Source organism: Anneissia japonica, unplaced genomic scaffold (genome assembly GCF_011630105.1).
Source record: "Anneissia japonica isolate Jap-2015-1 unplaced genomic scaffold, ASM1163010v1 scaffold287917_len653891_cov171, whole genome shotgun sequence".
NCBI lineage: Eukaryota > Metazoa > Echinodermata > Crinoidea > Comatulida > Comatulidae > Anneissia > Anneissia japonica.
This window is the reverse complement of record NW_022747660.1, coordinates 211,271-235,600: the sequence shown is the minus strand read 5'-3', so window position 1 is coordinate 235,600 and position 24,330 is coordinate 211,271. Positions and strand designations below refer to the sequence as shown.

General features: G+C 33.5%; 1 protein-coding gene across 1 annotated transcript in view; it reads left to right on the top strand.

Moving 5' to 3' along the window:
* The window catches only part of LOC117120523, a 30,334-nt gene that overhangs the window by 708 nt on the left and 5,296 nt on the right, over nucleotides 1–24,330 (top strand). Inside the window, exons 2-31 of the mRNA XM_033265536.1 lie at nucleotides 750–843; nucleotides 1,013–1,049; nucleotides 1,416–1,548; nucleotides 2,017–2,187; nucleotides 3,351–3,433; nucleotides 4,043–4,113; nucleotides 4,655–4,767; nucleotides 5,106–5,202; nucleotides 6,720–6,828; nucleotides 8,054–8,228; nucleotides 8,570–8,621; nucleotides 8,974–9,111; nucleotides 10,386–10,597; nucleotides 10,720–10,829; nucleotides 11,055–11,266; nucleotides 11,410–11,561; nucleotides 11,906–12,082; nucleotides 12,727–12,873; nucleotides 13,080–13,222; nucleotides 13,658–13,728; nucleotides 13,839–13,954; nucleotides 14,206–14,375; nucleotides 14,500–14,677; nucleotides 15,846–15,989; nucleotides 16,111–16,302; nucleotides 21,546–21,564; nucleotides 21,936–22,108; nucleotides 22,823–22,961; nucleotides 23,157–23,363; nucleotides 23,930–23,996. Of these exons, the coding sequence (XP_033121427.1) occupies nucleotides 750–843; nucleotides 1,013–1,049; nucleotides 1,416–1,548; nucleotides 2,017–2,187; nucleotides 3,351–3,433; nucleotides 4,043–4,113; nucleotides 4,655–4,767; nucleotides 5,106–5,202; nucleotides 6,720–6,828; nucleotides 8,054–8,228; nucleotides 8,570–8,621; nucleotides 8,974–9,111; nucleotides 10,386–10,597; nucleotides 10,720–10,829; nucleotides 11,055–11,266; nucleotides 11,410–11,561; nucleotides 11,906–12,082; nucleotides 12,727–12,873; nucleotides 13,080–13,222; nucleotides 13,658–13,728; nucleotides 13,839–13,954; nucleotides 14,206–14,375; nucleotides 14,500–14,677; nucleotides 15,846–15,989; nucleotides 16,111–16,302; nucleotides 21,546–21,564; nucleotides 21,936–22,108; nucleotides 22,823–22,961; nucleotides 23,157–23,363; nucleotides 23,930–23,996 (3,902 nt within the window). The remainder of the gene's footprint in view (nucleotides 1–749; nucleotides 844–1,012; nucleotides 1,050–1,415; nucleotides 1,549–2,016; nucleotides 2,188–3,350; nucleotides 3,434–4,042; nucleotides 4,114–4,654; nucleotides 4,768–5,105; nucleotides 5,203–6,719; nucleotides 6,829–8,053; nucleotides 8,229–8,569; nucleotides 8,622–8,973; nucleotides 9,112–10,385; nucleotides 10,598–10,719; nucleotides 10,830–11,054; nucleotides 11,267–11,409; nucleotides 11,562–11,905; nucleotides 12,083–12,726; nucleotides 12,874–13,079; nucleotides 13,223–13,657; nucleotides 13,729–13,838; nucleotides 13,955–14,205; nucleotides 14,376–14,499; nucleotides 14,678–15,845; nucleotides 15,990–16,110; nucleotides 16,303–21,545; nucleotides 21,565–21,935; nucleotides 22,109–22,822; nucleotides 22,962–23,156; nucleotides 23,364–23,929; nucleotides 23,997–24,330) is intronic.

Here is a 24,330-nt window from a genome sequence, read left to right as displayed (position 1 = left end):
GTCAAAATATGAAAACATTTCATTTAAATTGTTATTTTGATACCTTATGAGCAATAAACGCAACATCAAGCCAGATTTTTCCTCCTTACCTAGAATGGAGATATATGCATAGTGCATGCGTTACATAATTCGTATAAATAAGTACAATCTTGTCAATTTTGACCGTTAACTAGATTTCCTACCCCTGATTTCTAAGTCTATTTTATTATTATTATTATTATTATTATTATTATTATTATTATTCTATCTTATGCACCCAATAGAAAGCTCAATATTTAAAAAAGAATAGTTGGTCATTTACATTGCAATCGAGGCATGAAACAATATAGGAAACATATTCAACTTTTATTATTGAAATACATTTCTGTTGATTTCATATCACAAATGAATTGTTTTTGCATTGCAAACTATTGTTATGAATTAGTTGTAATTATACTATAACTCATTCTTAGGCCAATTAAAATGAAATTATAAAGAGTCTTTTCATCACTGTACAAAAACAAGCCAAAACCCCCTTTTTAGGGGACAATTTCACGATTTTTAATATTAATTGTTGTCTGTAAGTTTAAATATTAAAAAGGAACCGAGCTACAAAACATTATATAGATAATCGTGGTTTTACCTATTATAAATATGATTTTAGAATTCATACGTATATGTAACATACATCGTCCACTAGTCTAAATGACAGTTATTTAAATAAATGCTTATGACTGGGGTTATAACCACAATTTTAATATTTGGTTTAGGTGGGATTTCAATGGATCAGAGAAACAGAAAGTGGAAGCCATGAAATATACATTCGAGTGAAGTCCTATTCAATGACTTACAAAAGCCATACAGGTATGAGCCATACTTTTGAATTTGTTTAAAAAATAGTCAACAATGTATGGTAAAAGACAACTTATATTATTTTTATTTATGAAGAGCATAAAGAACCCAAGTAAATTGTGTAACAGTAAGTAAACTTTTAAAATAAAATGTTATAAAATAATCTTTATATTCTCTGTAGTTTCGGATGACGAGATGGACGTCGAGTTTGATAATTGGTGCGTAATTCTTTTTGTAAATATTTTAAGACAATATGCCCACTAAGTGTTTACAGTGCATAGCTTTGTTTCTGTCCGTTTTTTCTTTCTTTTTTATAATTCAATTTAAAATTACAATCATATGTACGATGCCCATTGAAGTAGTAATAAAAACCGGATTATATAGACATGTTATTTTAAGTACTTTTCTTACTAAAGTAAATTGTAATGTTAGAAGATAGTGGTTGTGTTTGCAGTAAAGTGCATAACACATAACCAAACAGTACCATTTTTAATTACGCACTACAATGAAATATAATTTGGCATTTACATAATACTCTAATTAAAATTTTAAGTAATTATACAAACCAATTTTTGTTTCATTAGGTTTTCGTTCATCATGGATGACAATGGTGATGTTCTTCGAGTAATATATCCGGAACACGATGACATGAAGTCAGTTAATATCAAGAAAGGATTGGCCGGAATCATTGCAACCAGACTTCATCATGAGGATTTCGTAAGTATAACATAGATTTGTTTCTTCTTACTTTAATAAGAACAAAACATTAACACGAGACAATTTAATTTAAACATTAAATTTACACAATAATAAATATAAAGACATATAAAAGGGAGAGGGGCAACATTAAATACATTAATTTTTTTATAAGTAACCCTACTGCCCATTCCCCCCCCCCACACCTCCAAAAAAATCAACAACATGTTTATTCGGCAATCAAATTTACAGAAAATGACGTTCTGTAGGGGAATCCATTCGAAGTAGCATTTACTATAGTGTAAAGTTCATTAGAATACATACATTTATATATATACATTTATATATACCGCAACGCATTATCTGAAAAAAAAAAACGATTATGTGTGTATGTATTATATATTTTGTATAGTGTGACCTAAATTAATATTATAAACAATAAATATCTATGACATAATAAAAAAAAAAGAATCATTCTTGATTTCACAGAAATTTCCCAGTGGTTCGTCTAGTTGGTCATTCAATTCAACGGAACGTGACCATACAGGCCATCATCATGCTAATTACACAGTGTATCAAAATGAGCATGGCGATATTCAAATTCGTAAGAAAAGAACAGCTCATGTACATCCGAAGAAAATTCACTTCTATCATAATAAGGTTAGTTTATATTTAAAAAATATATATATATATACTTCAATTTGCAACATGTCAGCCTAGTTACCATATTTCCAATTTGTTTGTTTTCTTTTAAATAATGGTTATGTAAGTATGTATTGGTAGCACCCCTGATTGGGAATCTAAAAAATTAATATTTCACAGGGAAGAAAAAAATCATTGTATGTAATTTTTACAAATTATGATTTAAATCGATTAAGTATAGAATCCTAAATTGCCCGAGCCTCTCTTTGTATACCGTAATTGTTTTTTTTTTTTTTTTTTTTTTGTTATTTTCTTTCTTTCTTTTTTGTTACATTTTAATTATGTAGTATTTATACTGAATGAGGCAATTTTAGAATTTTAGTAACAAAAATAGCATTCAAATATTGATCAGAATTAAGATCTTCTTTTCTTTTCAAGCGCCATGGACACGAAGTTTTGTATATAATGATGATGGACTGAGCCGTTGTTATCACTACTATTATTATTATTTTCATCGTTATTACAATTATTAACATCATTGTTATCATTAACACCGCTATTATAATTATTATGGAAAGTTTTTGGATAAACGCACATTAGTGCTGCAGGCTGATGCGCATTCTGCTGTGGTTGATCAGGCCGAGACGTGAATGGCAGCGACGCTGACAGACAGAGCAGACAAAATTTGCTGGCGTTGAGCGGCGTAACGGGCTAAGCGTGTTTCTTGGAGTTCCTTGATGCGCAAATCCTCAAATTTCTTTACACTAGCACAGCATATGGATCGCAATCCTGAGCGACTGAGTGCTTGTTTCTCCCAAGTGCTGGATTGGATTTCGCAGGCTTTCACTAATAATATTAATGGAGATGCTTGCCTTCCAATCCCAAGGTCTTGGTTCAAATCCTGTGACATTCAGGATTTATCTCACGACTAAAAAACATCTACACTCTCTAAGCATTGTAATGAGACTTCGCTGATAAAGCATCGCATTATTTCAACTATTTAAAAGAGCCCCTGAATATCAGTTGACCTTCTGGGATACTCTGGAAGAGCAACCCTCTACGGTAAAAAAAAAAAAAAAAAAAAATATTATAAATGAATTTTATCAATTCTTTATAGATTAATTACAACTTATTTAAACAAATTTTAACATATATTTTTTTTTTGTAAAATTCATATATAGGAAGTCAATATTAAATCCGGAATGACGGTTCCTCACTTGATACAAATAAATGAGGAAGTACCACTCGGTGGAAGAGATCCTAGGTAAGTTATTGTCTATGCAAGGTGTATATTATAATGTCGGTTATCACTTGAATTTGGGGTTAAAGTGCTGTGTAAACAAATTTAGGGTTAAAGTGCTATGTAAACAAATAGGCATTATACCGGCTATGAAAATAAATGGAAATGAAAAAATGAATGAATGAATGGATGGATGGATGGACGGACGGACGGACGGATGGATGAAATATCCGTCGGTTTTTCTTTTTTCTACGCCTACTTTGTAAATGGATAAATATCTAGCAGAATTTTTGTATTCACTGTCAACTAAAACGTATGCACAACATTTCTAAGTCATTATAATTGTACACTTACTTTTATTTAAAATATGTGCCCTATATTGTTTGAATAAGAAAAATTCTTGAAAATAATAATTTTACAGACGATATAAGTTTTACCGGAGGCGGTACAATTTGCCTTTCAATTATAGACCACTGTAATTCGGAAAATTCTCTTCTTTGTGACCGCTAATTGTCTAACTGAAGGCCGAACCCTAGACCAATTCATATTTTCAGGTCTCAAATGCGGTCTCAAATTGTAGAGTGAACTGTACTATTAAATTTATTATCAACAAATCTTGTTCATGTATTATAGTGAGGGGGCCGGCACTAAACATTTTGAGCCAATAAACAAACCGAAACATATCAACGATGAACAAGAATCATGTAAGTATGCCTTTGTGAGAGGTTGTATTTAGGTGCACAAAATACAATGTGCCCAACATGGCAATTAATAATTAATTAGGAAACACATTTAATAATTTGATCAAAAGTAAACTGTCCTACTACTACTACTACTACTACTACTACTACTACTACTACTACTACTACTACTACTACCACTACTACTACTACTACTACTACTACTACTGCTGCTGCTGCTACTGCTACTGCTACTGCTACTGCTACTGCTACTGCTACTACTACTACTACTACTACTACTACTACTTACTACTACCTACTACCTACAACCTACTACTGCTACTACTACCATTGTACTACTGCTATTGAACCACTACTGTACAGCAGCAACGGGGCTATATTATGCACATATGAAATAGTGGTCTTATATTCTGGTTTTTTTTTTTAACTTTTCGTTACACATAGACTTAGTTTAAGAAAAAAAAGATAGTAGGCCTATTCACGAGAGTACCCATACTAATACATGACAGTAGTTCGATATATGTCAACTTGCAATGTTTTCTAGTGCCAGATATGAGTGTCTATGCTGATAGCCAAATGCGTTTTTTATCATCTATTTCGATGTCGACACCCCAAAGACCAGATAACCTTATTGAAGATACAATAGAGGTCAAAAAGGTAAGGGGTTCATGGTACATTATAATTAATTTGACTTTACTTCTTGCATGTTGAGCAAACCAAATTTTACTAACACAATTACTGTAGGTAAATAAAATGCAAGTTTGTTCGTTACTGTTAAACATCAAAATAAACTAGGCCTACTTGTATCTTTACAAAACCTATAGTTTTTTTGTTTTTGTTTTTTTAAATATTATTTTAACAGTTCATATAGGCATATTATGTTAGTTAAAAATAACAAGACTGTTTTATTGGAAATGTTTCTTATAATCAAATAGATTTAAAGTTTAAGATACACTATTTCTTTTCTTTACCTAATAATATTATTTTGTATTTAGGGCTTCGATTTTCATGATCAGCCTTATGTGGAGGAAGAAGTTATGCAACATATCAAAGGGAATCTGACATGCCTTCGAGAACTAACTCTTGATAAACGTAATGTGTTTAGCAAAATGAATATGAGTAAATCATTGAATTTGTTAACCTAAAGGTTCTGTAATCAAACATAGAAATGTGGCGCCAGAGGGTGGCGGCGGGGGTGAGGTGGCAGGGCTTCGTCGGGGAGAGAAACCCCCGTCGGGGAGAAAAACCACAATTTTTCGGGAGGAAAAAATATGTATTTTCTACATATTAGAGACTCCAAAATCGATTAAATAAGCATTTGAAAGCCCTAAATGTGGCAGAGCCAAGCCAAAGGAGGGTTTCCAATAAATGCGCAAACGTGAAATCGCATACATATTAAACATTTAACTTTTATCCTACATTTATCTTTCTCTCATTTATAATCGATAAATGCTCTAAAAATGGTATTTAAGAGAGCTTGTCCTAGCGTACAGACATAAAATCTGATTTTCAAAGCCAGTTTTCTCAAAATACACTTACCATGTACCCTAACTTTGATTGCCCATAGCTTCGCCATAAACTATCATATCAAGGTGATTTTTTTTTTCGAATTTTGAAGATAATAATGTTTAGTTTCATATTATGTACAACACACAATTTTGAAAATTCGACTTATCCTTCCTTTGGCTTGGCTCTGCTACAAATTTGCAAAATTTTTGGGGGCTTCGCATCCTGGAGCACTTTATAAGCATTTTAAGCAACGCTCGCCCACGCCCACTTTGCTCTCGTCCGGAAAATCTTCCCCCTTGTCGTGGACATCGTCCTCCCTGTCGGGGACATCAGAGCTCCCGTCTGGCAAATCCCGGCGCAACCCATGCATAAAAACCACCGACATGATATTTTCCGTTGCTAGTGTTGACACATGCGAAATATATTTTATTGGAATTATTCCAAAAAAAAATGATTCTGACCGAGATTTTGACAATTAAACAAACATATCTCAGTCCTTCTTGATCGACCACGGTGTGCGAGATGCGAAGTACAAAAACTAATCTCATTAGAGAGGGCGAATTTTATTGACTGTGTAAAGTATATACACAAACATGAGAGTATTCCAGCGGATGCGATCTACAACCTCTTTTAAAATTTGCCAAGTATAACGATTAAGTCGTCTAGAAAATGGTTAATCTCCTATGAGAAATAGTCTGTATTTCTCACTTTTGTTTTTTTTTTTTTTTTTTTGTTTTTTTTTTTATCCTTTTAAGTACAAATAAAATTTTTATCAATATTTTTCCATGGTTGATAATAATTAAAATAAAGTATATGCATTTTTTCTATTAAAAAAATCAGTTTTTAGTAAAATTTTGCCGGAAATGGGGATTTAAATCTTCTACCAAAACAGACACATTAAATGTTCTTGACTTCATATTCATGAAAAATTAGAGCATGTAATCAATCAATATTTGCTGATTACTTGGAACTACCTAAAATCAGTATAGGTAATACACAAAAATGTTAAAATAAGCTGATGTAAAGTCTAAAAAAAGTTATTGATACAAATTAATTGAGTTTATGATACACAGTTTTTATGTATAATATTGAAATTACAGTTTCCAATAAAAATAACATCTGCTATGGAGGACTCACTTTAGCGTTGGAAACATTGCCATACAAACTTGTAAAGGACATTGGGGATCAATATTTTAATAGACCTTTGAGGTTAGTTCAGTCGTCAATTTATTATTTAATCTGTCAGTCAATCGATAATTTAATCGATCAGTTAATCTATCAATCAATCAATTAAGTAATCAGTCAGTCATTCGGTTTGTCAGTCAGTCAGTCAATCATTTATTCAATCATTCATTCATTCAATTAATTAATTAATCAATCAATCAATCGATCAGTAAACCAATTAAATCAATAATAAATCGATCAATCAAGCAATCGTCAGTCAGTTGATCAGTCGGACGGTCAGTAATTTATCCATCAATCATTAATCAATTTAATGACCCAGCCAACAAACAAACAAATCTAACCAGGGAACAGTGTTTCACTGTTCCCTGATATAACAATTATAACAGCTAATAACGGTAAACTAAAACTAAACAAAATCTAAAGGAAAAATATTTTTCAATAATATTGATATTGATTTATCATTACTATATGCCTATAAATGCTTAAAAAATCAAAATGCAATGAAGGACAAATTATGCTTTAAACTGAAAAAAAATCCTATCTCGGAAATGATTCATGGTAATGGTAATGGTAATGGTTTGGGACTTGTAAAGCGCATACTACATGGTCTCTATGCGCCTAAGTTACACGAAAGAAAACAAACCAAAAACTAAATCCTAAAGCCTAACCAAGTGACCTAAGAATTAAAAAAAAGCATGAGAAAACAGACTATCACAGGGGAACCAACATCACCGCACCGTTTTCCTGCAATTTGAGACCACAGGCAAGGAGTGGTTTGCAGGATCATAACTCACAGATGCTCAAGTGATTTTGGCATCTAGACTAGCCTATCCTAGAAAAACTAAACGATGGAAGTAAAACAACAAAGTTAAAACTACAACAACAAAAACAACAAAATGACAAATTAATAGACTAATGTAGATAACGAGTTCGTCTGTGGGTGTGTGTGTGTGTGTGTATGGGGGGGGGTCAGGTGTGCGTGTGTGTGTATCATTCTGGTGTCTATGTGTCTGTGTACCTCCGGGCTCATAAATCAAAAACTATACCGTGACCAATTTCATTAAAATTTTGTTTAAAATGCTGTTGTCATAGCACCACTGGAAATTGCATCTGCCATGGATGTTGGTTAATGATTGATTGATTAATTGATTTATGATTTCTAACAGTTCAAGTTTTTTATATTTTGTAACTGTGTTTCTTTGCTGAGGTCAAATAAATATACAAAATATTAATTGTGTTTTTTCCTAAGCAACAATCGAGATGTGATAGATCGTAACTATCTATTAGATGCAATTGCGGGGATTCGAACTAACTACAATCAGGAACTTTTAACTGAGCTGGTTCTAAACTCTCGAGCACCAGATGTTAAACTAATGATTCGTTTTCTGGAACATATACCCTTCTTTCAGAATATAAAATCACAGGTATGACAAATCTTATCTATATATCATTTATAACCATAGCAGTCACCCCCTAGATTGCATACACCCGCCATGTGCCTGGATACTGAATAATAGGCCTACGCATGCCGTGTGTTCAGGCAATTTCATTATTTGCTTTTATGCCCAAGGGTAAAATATCGAATATCATTGGCCTTGATTTTCTTTCCAAAATTAGTCATCTTATTCTTTGATGATGATGATCCATTCCTTAGACAGACAGACAGACAGCTGTGAATTTATAACTTCCTTTGAGAAGGTAATAATTATTGTGACTAGTTATACATTACACGTGGTATAATGTTTATGTGTTATTATTATTTTAGAAAATGATTGATGCGGTTGAGAAGTTAGCAATCACAAAATCAAAATATAAAGGTATGATAGATAAATTAAATTGATCTTTTTCCATTTTTGAGAAGGCTAATTATTTTTTCACATTTTTTTTTAAATGCGGAGTTTAGATAATTATTACTGTACATACACGGTACGTTTTTACATTTCTTGGAAGGATAATTATGTTACTTACAGCTATCTGAACTAGATTATTAACAAATTTAAGGATGTGTTAATGATTAGAATTTACTGACCTGTAGATAAAATATACAATTTTAATATAATTTGCCTAAACATTATTATTTAAGTTTGCACTATTATGGGGTTTTGTATGTATTATTTACATCTTACTTATTTTTCGTTTTCATGGAACTAAACTTTTGGTTAAATATAGGTTCTCCGGAAGCAGTACGATTACGAGAATTAGCCACATTCATAATTGGTGCCATTGCCAAGATTTTGCAAGATGAAGGGCGAAATGATGAGGCGGAGAAAATAGTGAAGAAACTCCATACAAAAGTTGGAATATTTGGTAATTGTTTTATGTTGTTTTTGGGTTGGTAAATTGCTGTATCGCTTCGACTTTTCTTAAGAATGGACATATTTCTCCCTAAAAATATAATAAAGTTCTTGCACTCCGAACTGACATTCTGCTGTATTGGTGACCACACCATACTCGTTAAATCGAGTAAACATAAGTCGTAGGTGACACTCGCGATCGTATGAATTATAGCTTTCAAAAGATCGTCGATATAAGCATAGCAGAAATCGAGTCTATGATTAACTTGATCAATGGGTGGTTGGAAGTCCGAGTAGTATTTCGTAACCCAATGGCATCCTTAGAAATTCAAATAGTCCAAATGTAGTGATGATCACTATTTTGGGAATATCGGTTTGTTTGACAGGGATTTGGTGGTAAGAACACACAACATAAAATTTGGAGAATATCGTGGTGTCATAAAGGGATGTTGTGAAATTTGGCATGTAAAGTATTAGAGAGTGCCCGGTAGTCTCCACATGGGCGCCTATCGTTATATGTGTTTTCTTTGGAATCATGTGGAGAGGTGACGGCCAATTACAGTCAGAGCGACGAATTATTCCTGGCTGCATTTTGTGTTCGAATTTTTACAGCGATCTGAAGTTAGGTGACGAGCACGGGCAACAACTGGCGAATCTTTGGTTTTATTATAATGAGTGACGTATTTCAGAGGCCCATCCTGGGGTAACACTGGTAAGTGATCGAGCGGACGTGATAAGACGTAAAATTTTCAAGGAGAACCTACGAATGCTCAAATTAGTTGTGATATTAGTCTTTTATGAGTCGTATTGACTAGCAGTCCAAAATACCTTAGTAAATCTGCAACTATGATCGCATACCCAACATTGGCGACGACAAATATCCATTGTGCTTACGAATGTCTAATGTAATCGACATTTGCCCATGTTCTGAAATGACGGAATTGTTAGCAGCGGTTAAATTGTAAATTTGTGGTGTCTATGTATTCGCACATGACGATCTGGTGGAAAACGGTAGCTTTTGTCCCAGTGTCAATGAGGAAGCGTGGTTTGGTAAGTTTGATAACAACACAGAAAAGGCGACTTATGGACGTGACGACCAGCAACATTTGTTGCACTTTTGCTGGCTATGTCATTCCCGAAAGATTATGAAAATGCTGCGTTTGTGGTCATTTTATGGTTTATTGAACTTACTAGCTTGCTAGAGTGGCTGCTACACATTATAGAACTTGGAATTGAATTGTAATGATAATCTAATATTGATCTAATCGGATTGTTTACACATTTCAGATCCGTGGCACCATCGGCAAAGAAGGTCGACAATGTCCCGCGATACTTTGGATAGATATGAAAGAGACGTTGTTATATTAATTGGGGCTTTAGGGAATGCAGCGCATCCGACATCGGCAGACTGCATCTTGAGTTTTGCAAATTCAACTGAAGCTCCTAAACATTTCCAGGAGTCCGGACTGTATGCTCTTCGTCACTTTCATACACAACAGGTTAGATTTTCTTTAGTATTTAAACCAAGTCGCTTTAGCTCAAACTATGATTTGATTATTTCTGACATATTTTCTTTATCTATTTACTAGAACCGTCTTTATATTTTTACTTTTTCATGCAGGCTGCCGATGCGCTTGTTAATGCTTGGAGGACAGAGGAGAATAGAAGCTATAAGCAGACGTTTAAAAAATTATGCAAAGAGAATCCTGCTGCATACAACCTAGCAATTATGTAAGTAGGGTAATTACAAGAAAGAAAAAAACAACAAACAAATCACATGAAAGATGTCAAAAGAAGTAATATATAAAAAATAAAAATCGGTCCATTTATTTCCAGTTGACTTTATAGATAATGCATCAAACCTCTCATAAAAATAGGGCAGTATATATTTTTATATAAAATATCAAACCAAGGAAATTAATAATTAGTAAGTAAACATTTCTTTTGCCATCGTAGGACGGAACCAAGCTTTAATGATGTCGAGGTAGAAACAGACCAGTCATATAATCAGACAGCACCTATTCATAACAGAGATAGACGGTCCATAAGAAATTCATATAATTTGCTAATACCAAGACTAGATCACCAGACTGAAGACAGTGTAGGGGATTCATTCATTGGTGCAAATTACGGTGGTATATCAAGTAGCCTCTTGAATATTAATTCAGGTAGCCATATTTGTTATATTGTATATAATATTTTGACATTTTATAACCAGAAGAAATAAATGATAGAAATATCGCATTCTATCCTATCTGAATTAAAGTAAGGTTATTACTAAAAAAAATCATTTTCTTGTTTTGATTACCAGATCCACAAGCAACTACTGCAACAAATGATTTTTCTCTGGAAGGCTCATTCGGGTTTCTACTAAGAATGTTTTCACCCTTCGAGAATTTTCGGGCAACTTACCAAGAGTCCCACCTGCATTTAAAATCGTCATATAATATGAATGTACTAAAGGTGAAGCAACCAATTATTAGATTCAGATTCAAGTTACATATATTTGACAATCATTTAAAAAAAATATAACAATAACATACCGTAAGCAATTTCAAATAATATATACGATATTTTTTTTAAATTGATTAGTGAATAAAATGAATACTGAAAGACTTGTGTGTTACAATTAGTTGCATAGTTTTAAAATCTAGTTGCACAAAATAATGAAAACGAAACAAAGAAGGTAGTAACATTGTTTTAGATCTGAATGTTTTTTATTGTATCAACTAATGATTTTTTTAGTAATCGTGTTTATATTGTATGTATATCTTTATATTGTTTTAAATAATTCAATATTATTAAAGGACTATGGGGTAAACGTATTGCCAAACGCCGTCAAGCGATTAGATGTTTTACTAGCCAGTCTTATACCGGAACTGAGAGATGCTGTCAACGCAGTAATAAGTGATTTGAACCTTGGAGTTGATGAAGCTGTCCAAACACTCGTTGACAGATATAGTGAATTGTTGGCTGATATAACGGTAAGTCAAGTAGTTAAAAAATATAAGAAAATTTTCAGTATTTTAAAGACTAATATAATATGTATAAGCTTTAGCTTTTGTCCACACAGTGATTTCATCTGGAGACTGCGTGGGCGAAAGCTAGATATTTAGTCTTTCAAGTGCTGAGATTTGTAATTTCTTATACTGTTCTGTAGCAGACTAACGCCGCTATATTTTTATTCATCGTATTTTTTAGTATAACTGTAAAAGAGTTCAAACAGCAACATTTCAATTGGAATACAATGAACTCAAAACGTTATGTATCTTGTGCTATGGTAGCAAAAGTTCTAATCCACCATGTACAAAGCCAATATGCTAGAAAACAACCTTATTGAATATAATTCGCGTTTCTCCAATCACAAACACACACACACTATCACACATGAATTTGTCCAAATGTTACTAACAATTAGTCGTTTAAATTGGGTTTCTATTAATTTGAAAAAAATAAAACTTGCCACTAGTAAATCGAGTGAATCATTTGATTATGTTCTTAAATTGAACATACACTTCTCAAAATGGTCCTCACCTAATCATCATCTTCTGTACATTTTCACAAATTGGGTACTATATTCCACAAAAATAAATTTTATTTTAAAGATTTTTATTATAACATATCACAGAGTATGACTGTTGCTGATCTTTTGGATGAACTGGAAATCATACACCTTGAAATGGTTCCACCTGAGATTAAAAGCGCAGTTTATTTAGTACGAAGTGGAGACCAACTGATCGCCGATACTAGAGCGGATATTATTGAATTTCTAGAGGTAAATTTATTCATTTCACCATGAGCCTACTGGTCATTAATATATACGGTATGTATTGTTAACTGTTTCATACAATTAAACACTCGTCAATTTACACTTAACATTTTCAAGTAAATATTCTAAGCCCTTCGTAGGATTACATTTAATTTTGAATTAATTTGATTGCTTAATAACAATCTAACTAATACTTATGTTAAACTTTGCAGGGTTTTATGGGTGATCTGCTTGCCGGACTACCTTGGGATGTTGAACAAATTTATAAAACTGTGAAATCTATGAAAAATATTATCAACAAATTTCATGATGATCCGAAGGAGGCAATAGCAGATTTATTAAAGATGTTTGACAAGTAAGAAAAACAGGACCAAATGTGTAACTCGTATTTGTCCTTACTAACTCTGTGTATAATATATGTATGTATCAATAGGCATATAATACATATATGGCGATACATACACTCATGTATAAATAATGTCATATGATGAAACTAATGATGCAAAAATCTGATTGGGATAGTAGAATAAAAACATTTTTATTCAAGAAACGGATATTTCACCTTGGCCTCAAGTGTTCTTCCGCGTAACAGTTACGCTGATGAAATATTGTGGACAATACGATATTTCCGTTTCCTGAAGAAAATTGTTTGTATTTTGCTGCCTAACTCAACGTCTTATAGTGTTAATACGACCTCATGGTATATTTTATTAATTTAAAACAAAATATATAGAAATGTTTGCAGATATTGTTAATTACAATTAGATTTTACAAATTTGTTTATTCACAGGACCGATCAAGCATTGAAACATTTCACAGGCACAAAAGAACGAATCGAATCGAAGCTTACCAATCTAAAAGGTAAGAATACAGTTTAAACTGCTAAACATTCCTCTTTACTAGTGTTTCTTACGATACATGTAAATAAGTGAGTTTATAATGCATTGAGAAATATATTTGGTGTTTTAAAGGTCTCTCACCAACATGGTTTAAAGACATCCGACAGGTTGTGGAAGAGAAGAGAATGCTGATTGGGGACATTGACGAAATACTTCAAAATTCAAAACTTGAAAACTGGGCGCTCGAGGTAATACAGTGATGATAAGTGCCACTGCAATTCTTTACATGAACCGTAGTAGAACTGTGTTCCTTTGGTCTAAGTTAATTTGGTTTAAAAATATCGTTGCCATATAGATTATGCTAAAACATATCGCCAAGGCATCGCTGTTTGTTGCTTCTTTTCTTGGTATGGAAAATTTTGCTCCAACGTTTACCTGTCTGATACCAAACATCAACTACTGACTGTTATTGTGTGAATTATATATATTTCTTTTTTAGAACATCCAGCAAAGAGAAATTGTAGCTCTGGTTCGAGATACATTAGCCAAATTAAATGAAACACTATCAAAACTTAAAGACATCTCAAGTCCATTTAAGTTGTCTCTGGATATTGTCAAGTCTCGTGTAGGAAAACTGAATGAAACCGTAGTGAATGTTTTAAAAAAAGTGTAAGTCAGAAATTAAAAGCTATAATTATAATTTTCTAAACTCATCATTTTGTTGCGATTTGGTAGTTGTTTACGAATTTAATAAGTATATATCATGTAAAATTGATTTTTTTTTCTTGATAAGGGTTGATAAAGCAAGATTTGAAATCGAAGACATTTTTGGTGTTCGATTTCATAAGAAATTTCCACGAGTGTTTCTTGAAGGAAGTGAAATATGTCCTGAAGGTGGGTTTTATCCAACTACTAATTCACAAAGATACAGCGACATGGGCATTGACCTAATTATTGAAAGTAACAAGCAGGTAAGCTGTACACGTACACTCTTTTAAGACATTAGAAAATTATGACTTATTGGTAAATTCTGCAAATTGGATACTTCGTGTGATCTAATGCAACATTTCCGGCTAAAATAACCGTAAATCTTACAATTGAATTCTGACCCTGAATTTGCAGAATTTGAATATCTCAATACGTCGCTGAAACATATTTTTGGTCTCAAATTATTGAAAAACGTGTTGCTATTTTACTATAACAGATGGATAATATTCTTTATTAAAATTTTTTGTTCTTATGTCAATATCATTAGCAATTTCTGGAGCCCAATTTTAGAGGGTTTTGTAGTCAACAATTTTGTTTACTACTTGTCTTATGATTCATTCGACCATACAAGGTAATATGTCAATCCAATCTTCAAACCTCCACCTGACATCCTTTGCATGGTCCCTAAAATATTGCCCTTAAAGGCTGCAGTTCGGATCAAATGTATATCTGTTTGTCTGCGTCCACTTTATTTACTCAGGAATAAATACACAATGACAAAAAAGATAAAGGTATTGATTTATATAGCTCACATTACAGTACCCTTTTCTCTATGCGCTCAGTGGACAAACTTACCTTCCTGTAACTTATGGGTCCCATTATGTCAGCTCGACAAGTGCTAGATCAGAGCAATCGTTCGTCAAAAAATAAATTAAGATGCAAACGGTTGAGATTGTGTACATTGGCCTATGGTTTACGGTCCTTATTTGAGAATACTTATACTGCCACCAGGACCATGAGCAAGCATGCCGGTCGACTTAACCGAAGTTTAGGAGGTTACGCGCCCCTGCTTGAACTGCTCAGTACCCACTGAACTCGCCCAACATATTCTTGCATGTAAATTAAAAAAAATAATGTTGTTATCATTTTTATTGTTATGAATTTATTGTAGGCATAATGGTTTCTTGTACTTATGCCATTATTTTATTATGATATTTTATCATTATTATCAATATAATTGTCATAATTTTCATAACTATTATTGTCATTATAATTATTAATATTTTACTGTTATTTTATTAACAATAATGTATTAATATCATTATTATTTATATGATCATTATCATAACTTTCATTATTGTTATTATATTGTTGTTGTTGTCGGTATTGTTATTTTTATTTTAAATATCACATTTTGTAATGCGTTTGCAGGTTGTGGCACCCTTATCGGGTATTCTTACTGTACTTAGTGACGAAAAAGTAAAAATTGAAATTACCGGAGGTTCATTAACTGACACGATCTTGACTATAGATAATATAAATCCGCTTCAACAGTACTCAGACGGTCCAGTTCAGGTTTGTCATTTGGATTTATTAATAACACTAGGTATATAATAAATTTAAGTAGACTACGTCAATATAATGTTAATTAAAGTTCTACCACCATCGTATTATTATTGTACTCCGTTTGATACAGGTTTACACCGGGGATGTGATAGGAACAGCGTCAGTGTCAAATTGTCAGCCTAATAATTACATTCATGTAGTGATGAAAAAACAATCAGGCACTGGTACTGAATACATCGACCCATCGCCACTGATGGAAAAATCTGAGCTTAAATGTCCTACTTTTGATTTTGAAAGGAATATAAATATCGTCAAGTACAAGGTAAGTGATATTACTCTATGCTATTTTAACAATCAACTAAGCAATTTGAGAGAATTATTTACGTCGTATTTATTTCCAATGAAATCTTCCTCTCCAATTCTATAAATAATTTTAAAAAAAAAGGTTTAAAGGTTATTCATTTATATTGCGCAAAATACGAGAGTCTCTATGCGCAGAACAAGTGAGCAGATGTAACTGAAGAAAATCCAAGTCAGCACCCAAACCGCAGAATGTGGGTACGCCCTCGTCGCTGAGCATGGATCTATCAAAGTGTACACCCTGTCCAGCACCAGTTGAGTCTCGGCCATCCCAGGACTCAGTCGTCTCCTATCCTGATAGAACTACAAAAAGCTAGCTGGCAAGGGATGGAAAAGGGGATATCAAAGAGAACGAAATAAGTGAGTTTTTAAATGAGATTTAAACAAAGAGAAGGATGGCGACTCACGAATACATAACGGTAGAGTATTCCATAATTTAGGAGCAGCAACCATGAATGAACGCTCCCCACACGACTTTAAACTGCAGGGTGGACTATAAAGTGTAGTCGAATCGGATGTTCGAGCACATGTTAAGGAGCGAGACTTAATAAGTTGAGAAATGTATTTAGAAGATAACTGATGAATAAATTTGTAAACAAGCAATACAATTTTGAAATCAATACGCTTCTTCACGGGCAACCAATGAAGATGACGGAGTACTGGTGTGATATGTTGACGTTTAGGTGTTTCAGTAACCAACCGAGCAGCAATGTTAAGAAGCAGCTGAAGTTTATTAATTGAGGTTTGAGGCAGTCCGTAGAGGACGCCATTACAATAATCCAATCTAGATGTTACTAAGGCGTGTTCAAGTTTAGAAGCAGCATCTTCGTTCAGAAAACATCTAACCTGTTTGATGTTTCGAAGTTGAAAAGATACTGTTCTGCAGATGTTATTAACGTGACGTTTCATGGACATTGTGGAGTCGAATGTAACTCCAATATTTCTTACTTCCGTAGAGGGAGTGATAAAAGTATCTCCCACACGAATGGAATTTATGATGGGCATGTTGGTACGACGTTTGGGTTTTATATACAACACCTCAGTCTTATCAACGTTGAAACAAAGCATATTAATGGACAGCCTTGATTGAACATCATCAATACATGCTTCTAGGCTGTGGATAGCATCCGTTACATTCTGCGGACTGAAAGATGTATAAAGTTGAGTGTCATCAGCATAGATATGGTATTTAATTGAGTGATTTTGGATGATTTTTCCAAGAGGCCGCATGTACACGAGGAACAATATGGGTCCTAAAGTAGAGCCTTGTGGAACACCGAAATCGACCGCTACTGTATCAGAGATAGCAGATTTAATTCTAACTGCCTGTTGTCTAGATGTTATGTACGATGAAAGCCGTGCAAGCGCTGTTGCAGTAAAACCTAAGTCAGAAAGTCGATTGATGAGTCGAATGATGGATTTAGTCTAACTGTACCGTAAATATTGACAGGAGGCGGCCACAAAGTATTTAATTATTTATAAGCCATAAAATACTCGCACCTAGGTCCTTTTACATGTATGCCTTGATATTCGAATTCATATAGTATGTCTATCTGAACAATTTGGTTTTAGAGACTCGAAATTGACTACAAATTATACAGTAGGCACATATTTCTGCTTACTTTTGCAGACTGGCATTAAACTCATGCCATAAAACATTTTTGGTAAGCTTTATCCGTAATTACGCTGATCATGATCATAGAGCTCTTATATCGTGTACTAACTAGTCACATAGAGTTGCCTGTGAAACTGTAAAATTATTGAATTTTTATTGAATATTATTGTGTTCCATACGTGTTGGATCCAATGACCGAAGCGCTCAAATGCTTTATACATGAAGCGCTATAAAAGAACGAAATGTTATAATTATTACTATTATTATTATTATTATTATTCATTAGAAGGCAGTCTCTGAATTCACTGTCGACTGTGGCAAGATCGCTTTTGCATTCCAGTTGACTGACACTGTAGTAAGTGTGTGGATGTCTGCACCGCACCACACCAAAGTGGCAAAGATTGGCGTCTGAGAGGCCGATGCGGTGCATAAATGCCTTGTACCTGACATGTCCAGAACGTAGTTTGTTTTGTTGAACCCACCGTGCTCGTGTGTTACGTCGTATTTTGTAATAATTGTCGTATTTTGTAATATCTGTCGTATTTTGTAATAAACCTTGTCGTATCTTGTAATACCTGTCGTATTTTGTAATAAACCTTGTCGTATTTTGTAACAACAGAGCTGTCGTATTTTTGTAACTCTCCGTCGTATTTTGTAATAAACTGAGCTGTCGTATTTTGTAATCAAGTCGATCGTATTTTGTAATAGCACATCAAATGCATGTTTTCTACTATAACTATACCTTTGCATTTTTTGAGGGATTAAATAAAAACTTGTGTTAATGGTTGTTTGGTATGATTATTAGATAATAAGAGGTCAGGTCGTATTTTAGAATCGCTCTTTCATTTACTGTATAAAAATACTGATGACGACCGGCTAATAGAAGTTTTCAATGTTATATATTATCCAGAAGCTGCAGAATTTAAGAATTAACTAATTGACTAATCAACCAAATAATTAATTGATGACTTAATCAAATCAATCAATCAAATTAATAATTAATTTTATCTTTTGTTTCTTGTTAGGCCTATTGTGATTAATATTTGCTAATTGATGGGACGAGTCTTTAATTGATTCTGTAAGTGAAACTAGGCCTATTTGGGGATATAGTAAAATTGTCGTGTCGAGATTCTGTTTGAGTCTACAAGAAGGGGTATAAAGTTATGATGATGGATGAGTGGAGTAGGAACAAATATAAAAATTGAGAACAAACGTTTATCCCACCTCATGGTGTACCACTGCCTTCTGGCATAACATTCCCCGATTTATCATCCTTAATCTTGAGAAAATATTACTGAAATGAACGTGGTGCAAAATTCGGCAAAAAAAATTGTTCTTTTAGCTTTCTAAAAATAAACCTCGATTCTTACTGTTACGTTTATAATAAAATATACACAAACATATTTGAATCCACGCAAAGAAAATAATTGACGATGACGTAAATATTAAACCTGTAAATTTACTATCTCAAAATCAACAGTGGGTATGTTCTCACACGGCAGCTAACGGTTAGCAGGATCCGGATCCTGTTAACCGTTAGCTGCCGTGCGTCCATACGAGAAGATCCCGATCCGGATACCAATAATATGATGATCGAATAACTGGCCAATAAGAAACTGGAAATTGTAAACGCGTAAGTGTGATTGGTTGATGATAGGAACTCGCTCAACGTGCTAACTGATAGCGCTTGCTAACCGTTAGCAGTATCCGGATACCGCTAACGGATTAGCGCTAACCGATCGGGCGTTCTCACATAGGTGCTAATGGTTATCGCTAACGGTTGGCTTCCGATCCGGATACTAGGGCTCTCGTGAGAGCCAGGCTAAAATCATAAAACAAATCGCACTATTAAATATATAGGCTATTACTGTACTGTACGCTTGTTTTTTTTTTTTTTTAATAATATCAAATTTACTACTACATTTAAACAATGTGTATCGGCTTTAATGAAATTTGTCTCTACTATATTTCATACTCTAAAATATTATTTGAATTGATACTAAGAAAAGTGTACAATACAAATAAAATATAATGGGTTAGAAAAGTTGAATAGTAATCCTCAAGAAAAAATAACGAAAGTTGATATAAACTGCAACCATTAACACAAGCTTATATTTAATCCTTCAAAAACTGCAAAGGTATATAGTAGAAAACATGCATTTGATGAGTTATTACAAAATACGACAGCTCAGTTTATTACAAAATACGACGGAGAGTTATTAAAAAATACGACAGGTATTACAAAATACGACAATTATTACAAAATACGATGTAACACTCGTGGAAGAGCATGGCCTGGTGGTTGGTTTAGCGATGAACTGACACAGTTGGCAGTCCGTCTGTTGCCAGTGACTGGTCATATACTGTGGGACCAGGTATCAACAAAAGTGTCTCCTACATCTTGTTTAAATTCATGGCAGGGACCTATACAGGGGGAGCCACGGCTCCCCCCCCCCCTTTTTTTTTTTACAGTGTTAAAATTTTAAAGCTTGTTCTTGCTGGCCATTAAAAAATCTTTCCAGGGATCATCACTCAAAATAAATATTTCGAATCTATGTAAATATGCGTCAGCACACGTTATGCATAGGCCTACTATGAACACATAGGCCTAAGGGTGATTTTTAAAAATCTTAAATCCATAAGTCCCAGGCCAGGTCTTTCAGATACAGAAATGTGATATTGTATGGTTCAGTTTGGTTTTTATCCTTTTGTAAGCTCTATAAAGTTTTGTTTTAATACTACAATACTACTAGTAGGCCTAGTAATAATAATAAAAATCTTGATGATGACGATGATGATGATGACGATGATGATAATAGATAATAATATTAATAATATTAAAAAGTGAAGAAAATTGTGCTAAAGGCGAAAAAATAATCTGTGATTTGTTGATCACAATTATTATAGTATAGTTAAAGCTTGCTATAGTAAGGCCTAAGTTGTCTTGGATATTAAGTAAATCCCTGATAAAAGATCATGAGAAATTTGTTGGCGCTTCATTTTGTCTATATTATAATGATGATGTGATGATGATAAATTTACTATATAAAACTGTCATTTCCGACCATCTTGGTAGGCCTACTATTTCTTCAAATTTCACATCACAGCCCCAACCATGGTGAGGTTGAGATAGTTGTGAATTCAAGGCTTTGGAGTTTGTAAAGTGCGTACTCAAAAACAATGTTTATAAGCTTTATTTTCTATGGTACATCACACATATTAATAAGATCTCTATGGTTGCCGAGAATCCATGATAAAAGATCATGAGAAAATTGTTGGCGCTTCATTTTGAGTATATATAATGATGGTGATGTGATGATGATGATAATTTTAATAAAAATGTCATTTTCTGGTCATATAGAGGTACTATTTCCTCAAATGTTCGCACCTCAGCCCCAACGATGGCGAATCTGAGGTTGGTGTCGACTCACGAAATATCCCCCTCCCACCTCCACCTTTAAACACAGATTGCGCCCTTCCTGGTATGATATCAAACTCCATCGAGTCGACACCTGACTCAGAGTATGTCTTAGTGACTTCTGATGAGGCGAGAATGTGATCTAGTTTTTACATGCCCATTTTTATTTTAGATAAAGAATGTTTTGAGCAGTAGTGGATTCAAGGGCCCCTCTCCCTAAATTGGTTTAATTAAAAAAAATGAAAAATATAGGCCCCCCTATCCAAAGCCTGAGAGTGTAATTTCCGGGCATCTTGGGGTGCCTAATCTTAGGAATTTTCCTACGTACATCGCATAACGGCTCCCACACCTCCTCCTTTCATAATCCTGCCTGCGTCCCTGATTCATGGAACAATTAGGGGAGTGTGTAGTGGGATTTTAATCTTCTGGTTGTTCAATAAATGTTTCAAATTTAATTAATTTTGTCTACTAAAGAATCATTCCCTTCGGTTATGTGTACTCGACTAGTATTTTGTTATTTCTCATTGTTTAATGATACTTTTCTCTTTTATTTGCAACAAAGCTCCTGCAAGTTTCGCATCAACAATTGGACTACCAGAACCAACTGCCGCCGGTCCTCAATTTAATTCTAACAGCTTCAATGATATACCCATGTGCTCAGTTATGGAAGCAATTAGTCTTTTGAATGACGATGAACTGAAGCAGAAAGTAATAGATACATTTACTGCATTTAAGGTACAATCAAATTGACCTAACAAAGTATATTGATAATACTGTACTTTCATTCGATTTACTATCAACACTACACAGTTCTGATTGCTGACAGTGTACTTTGAGGAACGCTTCACATGTTTGCCAACTGTGGTTGGCGGACGCAGAAAAACAGTCAGTTTTAAACGTTGTCAAAATTGCATTAATTTTTCACACCGTAGTATACAAAAAAACCGGGCACCACCGCCGCCAGCAGGTCAGTCCGGAACGTGGGCTACGTGGGCAGCGCAATAATTTTCATGTGCATATGTCTTACAATGATGCTCTACCGTTCCAGATTGTCACAGATTTAAAACTCAATCATGTTCTGTGCCACGGACGTCGTGGTCTGAAATAGTTGATGGGTTTAGAATGATTTATAAGAGATCGGGATAAAGTGGGGGAAAGTATCCTCGGTATTGTATAAAGTAGAAATGTATACAAAACGTTTCGAAGACTAACACTAATGTGTTTAAAAATCATACCAACTACTCGGTTAATTTAATTCTTAAACACCTTGCTCTTTGGCATTCTGATTTTTAGTATATTTTAATGTGTATTTAAGCGTATTATCGGTGGAAACAATTTCCATGTGTCTAATTAAAATCGAATTGCATCTTGTATACATTATATATCTTGTTTTGTAAACTATATTTAAAATTGCATTTCAAATGTAACTAAAAATGTTTTAATTGATAGGATGAAATTAGTGGATTCAAGTCATTTCTACCTAATTCGCTTACCGATGATTATGTAAGAACACTTCTACAGGAACGAAGTTTATCTATTGAGGGCTCTAGAGAAGAGCTAATGGCAAGATTTGGCCAACCAGATGATAGTAAGAAATAATTCTTTTAGTGAAAATGATTTTGTAAATGTTATACACTTGTCTATCCTATTATTACAGTTGACCTCCCTGTGTTTTGAATTGCATTTTGTATTTTCTACTTTATAATTGTGTTTAAATAATAATGATTTATATAATCAGAAGAAAACAATTAACCGATTTATGCTTTTGAAATACTATCCGTAGTGTGTCCCTTGTTACTGGTTGCTGTTCAGCGGTCCTCGTATTGCCGTTTTGAGCAAATCTGCTTGGGTGTTGAATGTCAGATTCCTATTAAGTTGAAGTCCAATGTATATCCACTGAAAGTGTTCGTCCGATACCTTCCTGACACAGAAGAACTTCAAGTTGGAATAGGAGAACACATTATAAAGACGACGTTTTTAGATCCAGTTGGTATGAAACAGTTTCAATGCTAGTTTTGAAGGCTTAAAACTTAAAACTTATGCAATTAATTATTTATTACATTATTTTTTTATTTATTATTTTTTATTTATTATAGGCACATGGGCTATGAATTACCGTAAGTAAACTTAATTGCTGTCATACTAATAAATGACAATCCCTTGTACAAGGTAGTCATGCAAACAAGATCCTCTACATAAACTAAATCTCATTATGAGGCTTGGGAGAGGAGTTCTTGGTCGTAACAATATCGACAAGAATTACTTAGTTACTAGACAAGAACTTACATAGTTCGAATCATACGGTAATGTGTACAATTTGATAATTGGTTTCATTAAAAACATTTAAACAAATTGATTATTTATTAAATTATATATTATATTTTATAGTTTTTATTCCTTATTTCTTATATTTAGGCTTTTGGGCTAGCTTCAGGTTTTTTTTTTTTTTTTTGTAAAGTTAAAATTGATATGACGACTTTAGATTTGAGTGAGATAGAAACAAATATTAAAGCATATTGCCAAAAAATCTAGAAAATATTCCATTCTGATTTCTAGAGATATCAAATGAAGTGGTTGTTTTAGAAGGTGGTTGGAGAAAACGTAACCAAGAACTCATTGTTAGGTAAGATCCAATACGTTTAACCTTGGTAAGCAATTAAATAAGTTTAATACACAGTAGAGAATGGGACTCAGCATAGAGTACTTTTTCTCATAATCAATTACGCAGACGTATATACCTTTATTATTCTGTCTATATTCATATATATATATATATTTATTCTGGATAAATCATTTGGCTTATTTATTGAGGCTTGCCTCTAAAATTTAGTTTTGGCCTTCCTGTTTACTTGTTTAGGCTGTTTATTCTAATCTCACCCAGCCTATTGTTTCTAATCATGCTTGCATGAAATTCTCACTTCATACCATCTAGCTTTTTCTACCCTCACTCACTCGCC